This window comes from Stylophora pistillata, chromosome 6 (genome assembly GCF_964205215.1).
Source record: "Stylophora pistillata chromosome 6, jaStyPist1.2, whole genome shotgun sequence".
In the NCBI taxonomy this organism is placed as follows: domain Eukaryota; kingdom Metazoa; phylum Cnidaria; class Anthozoa; order Scleractinia; family Pocilloporidae; genus Stylophora; species Stylophora pistillata.
The window spans coordinates 18,788,397-18,802,074 of NC_142524.1; the positions used below are offsets into that span (position 1 = coordinate 18,788,397).

The following is a 13,678-nucleotide window of genomic DNA, read 5'->3' on the forward strand; positions in this document are numbered from 1 at the left end:
ATTGTTGAAGGAACAGTAGGATACCACAGGGCCTTGGGTCATTAGATGTTGTCCCTGATTGTTTGTGTGGTGGGCTGATATATGGTTTTATCACAAACTGTGTTAGTGGCTTCTTTAAGAAACTGAAAAAGGAGAAGAAACTCATTTAAAACAATGCAAGTAAACCTGAGAAAGTTAATTTTTGCCTTTTATTTATGAGTTATTCATGACAATGGTCGGGAAAACAATACTGCATTTATGTTAATAGCAAAGGTGCAGGCTCACTCATTGTTTTGTATCGGAAATCTCTTCGTTTGCTTCTCTCACTTGTTCGATTTCTGATACGCCACAACTCGTGTCTAAACACCGTACGCGTGCGCTTTCCATGAAGTATTCTATATGTCTGAGGTTGTATGAACCATGTAGTACTTCAGTTTCTTTTTACTTCTGATACATCTTGCGCGTATCCTATGAGTGTCCCTTCATTTTTACGCTTACTGCTTGTCTTGTTGGGAGGGGACGACATTTTACACCTTTAAAGTATCAGAATTGTTACATTTGTGAGCTGTAGTATGTGATCTTAGCTATTTATATGCACGAGCTTTGTTTATTTGTCGCCTTTTAGGATCAAGATATATTTCAAGCTGATTTCTGTGCCAAGGTGATTTGTTATTGGTCCATTACATCAGTGTTTTTATTGGTCACTTTTACGCAATTGTTGATTTTGATTGGTCCAGAATTCTTGATTTTCGTTCTGTTTTTGTGGTTACGGTCGTAGTAGTGACTTAGCTTGTGAAGAGACTCTGACACGATTTTTTATTAGGTTGTTATTTTTGGTTGATTAGTAGTATAGTACATGGGGTAATCGGACCATCAAAAAATGATCTCTTATTTTTTCAGAATCTATGTTTAAAAAAATCCAAAATCGAAATTGGTGGATTAAAAAATAAACTGGTTAAAACTGGTTCAAACCGGTTTTTCAAATATCTAAAAAATACTTAAAGAAAAATGACATGTACAAAATATGAATAGAATTGAATCACAAAATCTGACAAAAAACCAAAATGGACTTAAAGAGAAATTACGTATACAAAATATTAGTTTGAATAAAACTGAAAATTTATCTATTCAATATATAGATATGAATAAAATGGAATTACAAAATCTAACCCAAGCCCAACTTATTGACATGATAATGAAGCTATCAACACCTGTTCCAAGATATCGACCCAAAACACTCAACAAGAAAATTAAATCGGCTCCATCATTCAAGACTGTTAGAGAGATGGTTCAATCTTATGAAGACAACATTATTAATCCACCTGTTCCTCTACCAAGAACGAAAAAAGTTTATTCCATTACCTAGAATCGACGAGACAAACAAGGCTTTAAAAGGATTCACTAAATCATATGAAATAAACAAAAAAATGATAAAGATCCATTAATTGAAATGCAGAGCACAAGATTGGTTGTTCGTCTATATATTAAAAAGATATTGAAGAATATGAAACGTCTCAGATTCACAGAGACATTAAAGATCACCTTTGAGAAGGATATTAGTGATGATGAAGTGCAGAGAAATACAGCATACTTTTATAGTGCACCTCAGACAATAATGAATGAAACAGGAATAGGAGATTCTTTACAATCAACAAAGCAACATATATCAAATCAAATTGCAGAATGGATTTCATAGGGATCTGGCTGGCGTATCCAATCTGTTGATAATAGGGAGTTTAAGCAAATCACTACAGCTGGCGCTGCTACGGCTATCGTGGTTGACGAGGCTTGGGGAGAGTACGTTGCCGTAGCCCGCCAAAATTCAACTTTAAGCAACGCGAACTACAAACCTAGTACGGCTGAGAAGTGTAAAACCAATAAATTAAGCGTCTTCGCGGTAGTTTATTGCACGTCGAAAAACTCAAAATGACTTCGTTGAAAGGGACGAGGGATTCCAACGTTTGGAAAAAAAATTGTAAGCGATCCTGTGCACAGTGAATGAATGAATTAAAATATTTGAGCTTACGTGTTGTAAAGTTGCCAGTTTGGAGCTTATAAACACCAAAGCAAAGTTTCTACACGGTCCCTCATAATCCTCATCATTCCTTGGCTTCAGCTATTTGAATTTCAAGTAGTCTTTGAGGTTTGAAAAGGAAAAGTTAGACTTTCTACCTACGCATTTTACTTTGCGTTCGCTGCGTTCTCCATGTGCACACTGCTTCGATCCTTCGACAAACCCGGCGGCAAAAATAAAGGCAGATTCACTCGGTAAGGGACAGCAAGCTTGATAAATATTCCCGATAAGCTATTTTTAAAGATGTTAAGTGTATTTCAATAGTTAAAATTGCTCAGGAGAATGTATAAAGCGAAGAAAGAAGCGAGATAAGTTCACGTACCACAGACTACGCCGAAACCTTCCCACTCGCGTAGAAGGATTTCCCGCTACGGCTGGATGGGAACCACTGACATGCACAATGACTCGTTTCTGGACAATTTTACTTGCGGTAGCCGTAGCAGCGCCAGCTGTAGTGATTTGCTTAAACTCCCTAATCACAACCTGAATACTGTCCTATATAATCGTACAAGGTGATCTTCTTATATTCAACTTCCACCAGAACTGAGGTATTATAAAAAAGGATTGATCAATATGAAAAATACAGATAATGAATGCTTTCGTTGGTGTCATATTAGACACTTAAATCCAGAAGAGAAGTATGTATCCTCAGCAGATTAAAAAAGTTGACAAAGCTTACAGACAATAATTAAATTACTCAGGAATTGAATTTCCAGTAACTATTAAACAAATCAATAAAATAGAAAAGTAGAATAAAATTAATATCCAATATATGCCGGCAAGGAGAGAAATGAAGATCATTTGAATCTTTTATTAATAACTGGAGAGAAAAACCCACATTAAGTATTAATAAAAGATTTCAATAGATTTATGTTAAACCAAACAAAACACAAGGAGAAGGGGAAAAAATTCTCCGACCACAAAACTGTTTGCAGTGTTTCAGCTCTGAAAAGGTATTGACTCATCATAAAGCTAATTGTCTCCTAACAAACGCAACTCAAGCTATTAAGATGCCAACTAAAGATAACATATCGAAGTTGAATAATTCTTCGTTTTCAATCACGTGATTAAAATTGGAGGAATGACTTCCAGCCGCCATGTTGGAAGATATACAAAGCTTTCAAAATGGCGGACGCAACTAGTTCTTCTCTCATTGATATTGTATTTGACGACTACTGGTTAACTTTAGATGATGTTACGTAGGCATGCTATCATGACAAAGCTCTACTATGTGGTTTTGATCCATATAAGTTGAAAAAGAGCGATTTTTCAGGAGATTTAAGCTTGCTTCCCGCCATTCAGTACCCAGATATTGTGAATTGGTATATACTAAAACAGTGGATAGCGCTGAAGGTGCACTCTGATTGGCTAGTCAAACTCCGAATATCCCTTGCTATTTACCTCTGAGGAACTCGGGGAAAAATGGCATCCCGGTTTGCATCTGTGACAAGCGAAGAAATCACTGAAATTAACGACAAAGCAGTCCCTGAAAACGCAAAGAAAGCGACTAAATTTGGTTTGGCCTTGTTTAAAGGTAATGGTGTAAGTTTTAACCCAGAGTTTATCGATAAAAACCAACTTGAGAAAGATTTTGTTTACAAATGCAAATTAATCTTGCGTAACCTCACTTGTTCACTTCCGCGCGTGAAAATGTTGAAATCGTTTCTGGAATGTATGAATTAAAATCAATTTTTGGTGTTGTATATTATCTCACTGTTTTAGTATATACGCTGCTTCGCGGCTCGGTAAATATCCACCACTATCCACCTCCATTTCGGTGAATAGTTGTTAACTATTTGGTGGTTCAAACGTCTTGGACAACCATGTTACAAATTCAGGGGTATCACATGTCCTGCGTAAACCTAACAGCCGAGCCTGATGGAGAGTGGTACTGTCCTAGCTGCCAAAAGGGATAACTACTTAATGTAAGAACACTGTAGTATTTTTTCAATTTCATAAGTTGAGTCAAGTTTATGACAGTATTACTATATTTTGAGCTTTGGTAAACAAATATTCCAGCTTATGTTGTTTAACTTGAAATAATATACTTCTGTTCTGTATATGGAGTAAGAGGATAAAATCTTTAAAAGACTGTCCATTTTAGGTCAAGTGTACAGTTTAAAGATGTTTTATATACAAACCTAGATTTTAATGCTTCCACCAAATGCCCAATTTTTTGGTTTCCAATTACAAAACATAATAAGTAAATTCTTTCTTATGCAGTTTAATAGCAAATGCTCAGCCTTGCATTTGTAGCAATAATAGTATCATATTTTTTCTTAAACCATGTATTCATTGAGAGTCAATTGTAAAATTCAACAGTTTATTGTACAGTAGTAACATAAGTTTTCATATTGTAGTCTTTGGTGATATTCTTGCATATGTAATGAGTGATCAAGCTTAACCATTAGTGCTCAAATGGTTTTTGTTTGTTCTTTATAAATTGGGACAAACTGAACAGGTTGCTTTTCATTTCATGGTCAACGAAAATCCATCCCACGTGGAACTCTATTGAAGTGTAATAGAAAGTACAGTGTACTTCTAGGAAAGTTGCAGTAGATTAAATGCTATAATTGGCATATTCAGGTATTAAATTCATTTAGTAATGTTCTGTTAATTTCTGTTGATTTCACTGTCTTTTTAATAATATTGTGGACACCTCAATACAAAAATGAAAAAGGAGTTTAGAAACAAGGTTGAAAACATGCACGAGAATGAAAAAACTTGGCAAACCAGTGTAAAATTTGGTTTTTCCATCCTTTTCCTTGAAATTGTTGATTGTCATATCTGCCTCTAGTAGTTTTTCTTTGAGTGCTTGTAGCTCGAGTGTTGTGTTTTCCATAAAAATCTTTTGATTTTTGAGATCGCTCATGGTTAAAATTTTCTGGCACCCCACAGTATTCACTTCTACAAAATTAATGCTGTTTGGCTTTTTGTCATTTTCTTTTTCCTCTTAGACTGGAACTGAAATATGAATAAATAACATTGTTAAACGTTGTGTGTATTGTCTGTAGAGAGAGCCGAAGGGGTAAAATGGGAAATGGGATTTAATCACTGGGACTGGGATTTTTTGCCAAGAAAACAGTAGAAACTAGGAATGGGATTGACTTCCAACAAAAACAGTTGTGGATGCTATACTTGGTTTTCATGTGACGTCACATGTTATCGTCCGCCATGTTGGTGTCGCACGAGCCAATTAGCATATGTAAACTAACAGAGAGTTGTGTGAGCTTTGAAGGGTTCAACAGAAATGTCGTGTGATTCTATTGAAAATTCAGAAGACAGTAGTCAAGCAGAACTATCATCAAATGAGCACAATATTCCTAATCTAAGTGATTACGCAAATAATCTTGAAAAGAACGTGAAATCTCGCTATTTGAAGAAAATATCAGTGGTAAGGATCGATCCAGCCACGCTAATCGGTGCAAATTTGGATCCAGAATGTCTACCGCCGATAGAGGCCACGGATCTCCTTTGTTACTTGGTAATGGATACCAGCTTTTATACAAAGGAGCAATTTAAAGCTTTCAAAAGTATGGAAGCTTACAATCAAATGGTTTCGGGTTTTATCACAAGTGTTCAAGGCAAAATCATCTGCGATAAGTTTGTGGTGATCGGGAAGGTGCGACATTCGCAACGTATGAATGAGCCTCCTCTTCCAGTTTGGATTATTACAAGTAAAGAAGGTACTGTAATATCAGCACACTGCCTAGGCTGTAAAGCAGGACTTTCCGAGACTTGTAGTCATGTTGCAAGTATTTTGTTTTACGTCGAAGCTTGGACAAGAATACATGGAAAGCTAGCTTGCACTCAAGTGAAATGCGCCTGGTTACTACCGACGTATGTGAGCGAAGTCCCTTATGCGAAGGTCCAGGACATAAATTTCCGGTCGGCTATAAAGCTAAAGGAAAATTTAGATGATAAAATCAAAAACTTGTCCGAGACATGTCCGAACGCTACAACTGCCCACCCAAGTCATCTTAACAACCCGGTAATGCCTACTCCTGGTGTTCTACCAAATTGTTCTGCTGTCCCATCCAAGACGGAAATGGAAACACTGTTTGCCAAATTGAATAAATGCATGATCAAGCCTGCAGCTTTAAGCTTATTTAAACCGTACTGTGAACAATTCATCCTCAAGAGCCGAGACATACCAACCATTTGTGAATTATTTAAGCCCTCTCACCTCGATCTGACATATCCAGAACTTTTAAGAAAGTGTGCTGAAATTAATTTAACTCGCTCTGATATAGATCTAAACTTAATTGAAAAAGACACCCGGACACAGGCTAGAGGAACAGCATTTTTCCGGCATAGGGCAGGGCGCATTGGTGCTTCATCAAGTTGGGCAGCATCGCACACTAACCCTGCCATGCCATCACAGTCTTTAATCAAGTCAATGTGTTATCCACATTTGTTCAAAATTAACAGCAAGGCAATCATCCATGGTCGCAGAAATGAAGCTCCTGCAATCGATGCATATGCAAAAGTCATGTCAAAGACTCACAAAGACTTCAAAGTTGAACGCTGTGGGATGACTATCGATAAGCACCATCCCTGGATACATGCAACACCAGATGCCTTGACCACTTGTTCATGTTGTGGTGATGGCTGCTGTGAAGTTAAGTGCCCGTACAGCACGGAGGACTGCAATTTAGAGGCTTATGTTAGAAAGAAGGACTCCTTCTTGGAAAAAGTTAATGACACATTCAGGTTGAAAAGAAGTCATCAATACTATTATCAAGTGCAGCAACAGCTGTTTGTTACTGACCGCAAGTATTGTGACTTTGTCATGTTTTCATGTCTTGATGACAAACAATCAATGTTTTTCACGGAAAGAATTTACAAGGACCCCTCCCATTGGAATTCTGTTCTTCCCAAACTTACCAAGATGTGGAGAACTTGCATACTACCAGAAGTTCTTGGCAGATTGTATACAAGGAAGCATAACATTGCTGCCCCTCTAACAATGAGTACTCCTGGTCCGAGTATTTGCTACTGCAGGAAGCCCACAGATAAAAAGATTGTACGTTGCAAAAATCCCAAATGCCCATTTGTAGAATTTCACTCTTCATGTTTGGAAATATCTGGTCCCCTTCCAAAACCATGGTTCTGCCCAAGTTGCCGGCTACTCCCTCAATGCAAGAAATTGAAAAGGGGCCCGAGGAAAACCTTACAGAACCTGGATGCATTGGAGCACAACAGCATATGCATTTGCAAAGCTAAACCGAAGGCAGGGGAAAAGCTTCTAAAGTGTCATAACACCAACTGCCTAAATGGAAATTTCTTTCATTTACAATGCCTCCAGTACAAGAGAATGCCAAACAACAGTAAGACCACATGGGTTTGTGGTGACTGTAAAGTCAATGTGGCTTCTCCTAGCACTTGTTCTTCTTTAAATATCACTTATGATAATTCAACAATCATAAGTAACAGTATTCATGATTTGAGCTCAGTGCCAGTGAATCATGACAATACTATTACAGCATCTACATCAGAAACTGACATCATAGTTAATTCCCCTACCACTTGTCCTTCTACATGTACGACTAGCATAATAAGTAACAATACACCTTGCTTGTCTGATGATGGTAAAGACAGTTCTTGTGAATTTGAAAGTGATGATGATGACATTGTTATTACCTCTGTAGGCAAAGGAGAATCAAACAGGGTGGGTTCATTTGGAAATCTTGATGCCAATGATCATGACACAATTCTATCACCAACAGGCTGGCTAGACTGTAAAGTTGTACAAGAGTGTCACATTTGTTTACAGAAGGTAAACCCCTTAATTGAAGGATTTCAAAGACCAACCCTTGGTCCAGTAAGGAACTTTTCAATAATGTCAAGCGAATTTGTGCAAATCTTACATACTGGAAGATCACATTGGGTGTGTGTAAGTTCCATTAAATGTCCACCAGGAATAGTCAATTTGTATGACAGTCTGTTTAATGACATTATTGAAAATGAAGTGGAGGAGCAAGTAAAAAGTCTTTTTGGTGGTGATTTTCAAGGTATAACCAATGTCCCAGTTCAGCAGCAACTGAATGGAAGTGACTGTGGGGTTTTTGCAGTTGCATTTGCAACATGTCTTGTTTATGGTTTCAATCCCCAGGACTTCATGTTTCACATACCACAGATGAGACCACATCTACTTAAGTACCTAAAAGCTGGTGAAATGAGACTTTTCCCACATTTTTGAAATCTACCTATTAAAAATAAAGATGATTACTGAAACACAAATTACAGCTGACCTTCATTTTTATTTTAACTACACTAACAAATGCAGTTTAGCTGGAAAAATGAATAATTGGTATATTTCTAAAGTTTAGTTCAGAGTTAAGAGAAAACAAAGTTTCCTCTTAAGTTATGCCAGTAGGAGAGTTAACACAATGAACCAAGGCACGTCCCGATAGTGAAAGGCTTTAATCACAACAGGAAAACTAGACTCCGAACGAGTAACAAACAATATGGCCGACGCCACGAGGAGAAGCCCTTCAAAGCGCATGCTCAACCCAGATACCGCTGACCGGTACTGGCGTGACTTCTTTCTTTCTTTTTTTTTTTTTTTTAAGGAGAAACAAGAACTAAAAACAATTTAAAATACATTTAAGACTAACTAACACATTGACACGCGCGGGCGAGTCAAAGTTCAGTGTTCAAAGTTCGGTGTTCAAAGTTCAGTGTCATAATCTGCAAAACGAGAAGGAGGACGGCGGGTGCGCGATGATCTCCGTAGGGCAGGCGGAGAAGGCACCGCTGAGGTGGCTGCATACTCCACTGGGGAAGGATCAGGGCAGGGCGACTGTGTAGCGAAATCATCCATGGTATGGTCAACGGGAGAGGCAGGGGCTGGACTGTAAGACTGAGGGTTGACAACTGGTGGATGTGTGGAAGCTGCGATGGCCTCAGGAATGGCAGGCAAAGAGGGTGGAGGGTGAGTCGTTGTAGTAGGACCATCTTCGTCGTCAGAATCAGAGTCGTGTTTGCGCAGGGTCGAAGAGGCACGGAAGGGATCACCCAAGTCAGATGGGACCTTGAAGCACTCAGATAGCTTGACATGGTACGATGAACTTCGCAACTGGGATCCAATGAACTTTTTGATGTTGCAGAATGGAGGATCAATGGCTACGACGAGATAGCGGTCACGAGCACGAGACTTGTTGAGGTCAGAATGAAGGTACACAAGATCACCAATATCGATCAGGGGGGTAGGACGCCTTGACTGTACAGGAGCTTTGGAACGTTCACTGTGAGGATGGTTGGAAAGACGCTGCTCATGCTGGAGGGAAATTATGTGGTCATCTGCGAGGGGTAACTGCTTGTTTGAGAACTGATCCCGCTGGGTCCACATTTCTCGAGAGGAAAGGCCTCTTGAGCGGATACGTGAGTTTAAGGCTGAAGTGGCTACGGCAAGGGTGAGGGGAGAGACAGAACTACCGAGAGGCTCCTGACGTAACAGCTCATTCTCCAATTCCTGGACTGCTCTCTCTGCAACGGGGTTCTTGTTGGGATTTTTGGCATGGCCAAGCTCAATTGTGATTCTGTGTTTCTTTAAGAGTGAAACATTGACAAGGGCCTTGAATCCGGGTGCAGGGTCGGTGCGGATCACAGCGGGTGGACCATCCATGGGGCGCATTTCCACGCAAAGCTTTATAATGGCATCACGCAAAGTTTGGTGGCGTTCGTTCTCAAGAAAGAGACTGGACGTGTAAGAGGTCACTGTTTCACGGAGTACAAAGATAAGTTGGCGAGAACGTTTTATGACATCTGCCGCAAAGGACTGCCCAATAGCTTCAGGTGGAGGCGAAGTGGACTGGTCAATTCGTGCCGTTGGTGATCTCTGAATTGCTGCACAGGAGTGGCATCCATCAGAAACACGGGAGACTGCCTTGTCCAGGTCGAGGGCAAACAGATAACGTTTGGCAACCATTTTTAACTGGTGACAAGAAGGGTGGCTGAGCTGAATGTGAAGGGCTGTCAAGAGGCCATCCAAGGCCTGGCGCGGGACAATAATACACTCTCTGGTCGGTGACAAAGGATCATGACGTTGGACGACGAGCAGGCCATCACTTGCGATTGAGGCGACCTGCAAATAGCGTTTGACGTCCTTGATGTTTGTGAGCTTCTTGGAAGGCCTTGTGCCTTGGACAAGGTGTGCGTGCGTGCGGCGTAGGTCTGGGCATTCAGACTGTATGGCCAACCAGGCCGGACGGCTGGTGAAAGGGAGGCGGGCATTGCCTTGGAGGATGTCCTGGACAGTTGCGGCTTGGACAACAGAATCTCTGGTTGAGGCGATAAACAGGCAAATCTGACAGGTTTCATTCTCACAAGGGGCAGCATTTCGACTCGCGAAGTCTGACTGGAGGATAGAGGCGCCGGAGACGTGTCGCACTGAGGCTTGGTAGCGGCTGACAACTGACAGGAAAGTAGATACGCGAGGACTTGCGGAGAACTCGCCGCGGCATAGCTTCTCATAAGCCTGGACGCATGGCTTACTGTCCGTTAGGATACAGGCTTTATTGGATGACTGGATGAGGTATGGACTGAAGTGCTTTGTAGCAGCAGCGATGGAGAGGGCTTCTACTTCGCATGGAAGCCACGTTGTCTGAGTGCCCCGCAGCTTAGCGCTGAAAAAACCGGCGATGTGTAGCTTGTTGTTGCGCGTCACATAGAGGGTGGCGCCTATTCCTGGGTCCTTGACTGCACCATCAGTGACGAGCCATAGTTGGTCCTCAGGTCTAGGTAAGGTGATAGAGAGGGCTGAGGATAGGGCCTTCTGAGCATTATGGAATGCAGCCCTGAGACTATCAGACCAGGTGATGGATTCTTGTGAAGTACGTCCAGCCGTGACGGCATCCAGCGGGGTTAGAGAACTAGAGCACCGTGGGATAACACGAGACAGGACTTTGTACGCACCAATGAACGATCTCAAACGACCAACGGTGTTTGGCACAGGGTACGTGGCGAGGGTGTTGAGGCGGTGGGCACTGGCAGACAGGGTACCGGCAGACCAAATCCAACCAAGGATAGTGGTTGACTTGGGGTTGATTATGGTCTTGTGGGCTGACAAACGCAGGTTGCATTTGTGAAGAGCTTGTAGGACCCTCTTCCAGTTGTGGAGTAACTCTTGAGGGGTGTTGCCCCCGCAGTATAAATCATCGGCGATCTTGGCCACGGCTCCATCTTGAAGTAAGGGGCCTAGAACACGGCACATAACCTCCTCTAGAGCAGTCTCTGAGCCAGGCATTCCCATAGCGGAGCGGGCATACACCCGTACACCTTTAAAGGGGGTGGCGACACCGCAGTACTTCATGGACTCTTTGGCTAAAGGGATCTGGTAGAAAGCACTTGTAAGGTCAGTGACAATTATGTGTGACCATTGGGCGATGAGCCGTAACGTGGAGTCAACATCGGGTAGCAGGGATGGTTGTGGTTTGCTGTATCTGCCCAAATCAGAAAAGGCGGTGACGAGACGGGAACCACCATTAGGCTTCTTTACAAGGAAAGATGGATTGAGGTATTCAATGGTGATACCCACATCTTCGGGGCGGCGGAAGACTCCAAGATTCTCTAGGTCGTCAAACTTTTCCTGGAGCTCGATGAGCTTATCCCGTGCGTATTGGGGGAGGCGACCCTTCCGTTGAGGAGGTTCGACAGGACCCATGTTGACTTTGGCCTTGTATGCGCCAGCGGCTCCATTGTACCCAGGGAATTGCGGGTCAAATACAGTGTCGTACTCTGTAAGAAGTGATTGGAAGTCTGCACGAACGGTTTGGGGGAGGGTGTTGTCTGGATCAACCTGAACGGAGGCAGAGTAACTTGTACTGGAGGGCGGCAACCGACGCTGAGCAGTAGGTGGGGGTGATGATGGGACTTTGGGAGGCTCAAAAACAGGGATGACTTGGCAGAAGTGTTCGTGGCGCTTGAGAGTGCGGGGTACGCTTGATAGGTTAGGAATCCGTATGGCTCGGGCAACGCTGGAAACGACACCAGGTTGTGGCCACAACTGGGATGGCTTCAGATTGTGTGCACTGGGTGCGTCGATGCGAGGCTCTAGTGCGTACTCCGAGTCAGAAGGTGCATCGTCTGGTAGACGTACTTCCATGAACTCTCCAGGCCACACTGTCTGGGATGGAGCAGGGGCACGTAGGACGAATGCTCTACGTGCGGTTGCATGAGGGCTGGGTGGAGATTTGGACCCATACGTGTAGACGGAGCCATTGCCTAGTAGTACCTCTGTCTTAGCGGGTCGGACAGCGATGTCATTCGTCTCCATAAAGGGGGTACCGGCAAGTACCTCAACATCAAGATTCTCAACTACGAGACCTTCAAACGCGAAGTTTGTGTGGTCCCGCGTGAAGGTGGTACGAATTTCTCCTATCACCTGGAGCTGAGACGAGCCATCAGCCTGTTGGACGGACTGGGCACTTGAGATTATCGGACAGCCGAGGTGTTTCGCGGTTGAATGGCGTATCATATTTCCAGTTGCACCGCTGTCGAGGGTGACGCGCACGACTCGATGATCATGAAAGACATCCATGTAAGGGGACTGGCGGGTCTGCACACGGTAGGCCACCATCTCCGGGCCTGGCAATGTTGTGTCAGGGTCTGGTGAATCAGAATCAGGACTGGTCTTAGTTTCTTGGTCATTGTCAAGGATGCCGGCGATCTGTCGTGCTTTCACCATGAAACGCCTGTCACTGTCGGGGAGGAAGGTACACTGACTGAGGAAGTGGTTTGTCGTAGAACGGCCAACCTGTTTACATAGAGGACAGACCTTGTCTTGGCGGGGTTGTCTGGGACGGGCTCTAGGAACACCCCTGTTACTCTGACGAGGGCGACGAAAATCATCTGCAACAGCAGCACGCAGGATTCTGGCATCATCCGACGTGCGGATTTCCTCGAGTAAGGAATTGAGGGCCTGCGAGATCTCAGGTTTGATCGCGGCAAGAGTACGGGATCTCAACTCTGTACCATAACGCTGCTTAACCAGTCGTGGGAGACTGGGGTGAATGAGGCGTAACCAAGTGAGGACCACAAAGTTTTCGAGTGTAGGAGTTAACTCCTCATCCTCCTGCACTGCTTGGCCATTGTGGGTTAAGCCGTTGGCACGTAGCAATGAATCTTCTACGAATGCTGTGAGGCGCTGGTACAGATCTTCGGGGCGCTCATCAGCAGCCAGGTGTATTTCGGAAAAGTCAATGAACTGAGCCCCGGTGACTTGGAAACCAAAGTGCTGCCTGATGGTTTGCCAGATGAACTCGAGGGATGTAGAGCTTTTCACCAGAGTATTTCGAGAGATAATTGGACAATAGTTGGCGATCTGTCCTAACATCAGCTCGAGGAAGTTAACTTTTTGGCGGGCTGTCAGGCGACGAGCTAATGGCACTGATTCGCCATCGTTTTGAAGACCTCGAAGCGGCTGGCCCCTGGTCTTTTTTAACCATGTGAATCCATCTGCGAGGAAGGGGGCGAAGTTGCTGTCCAAAGAAAGAGTGTAAATGAGGTTTTGCTTCCAGTTTTCAAAGGAATTGATAGATTCCACTTTGGAGAGGCACCACTGCTTCGGTGCACGGTGTGTTGCAGCCATAATTCACGTTTAGGGCTCTGGAACGTGTTGAG

The 13,678-nt window shown here is 43.0% G+C and overlaps 2 protein-coding genes across 2 annotated transcripts in view; one reads left to right on the plus strand and one right to left on the minus strand.

Annotated features, from left to right (window-relative positions):
- The first annotated feature begins 5,187 nt into the window (after window positions 1-5,187).
- Window positions 5,188-8,255, plus strand: LOC148728649 (uncharacterized). The gene has a single exon (XM_088724636.1). It carries the CDS (start codon window positions 5,304-5,306, stop codon window positions 8,253-8,255), a length of 2,952 nt encoding a protein of 983 aa, XP_088580762.1. The 5' UTR covers window positions 5,188-5,303.
- A 41-nt stretch (window positions 8,256-8,296) lies between these two features.
- LOC148728650 (uncharacterized) overlaps window positions 8,297-13,678 on the minus strand; it is a 5,646-nt gene continuing 264 nt past the window's right edge. The window contains exon 1 of the mRNA XM_088724635.1: window positions 8,297-13,678. This exon is cut by the window's right edge and continues 264 nt beyond it. Within this exon, the coding sequence (XP_088580761.1) occupies window positions 8,727-13,646 (4,920 nt within the window). The 5' untranslated portion in view covers window positions 13,647-13,678 and the 3' untranslated portion in view covers window positions 8,297-8,726.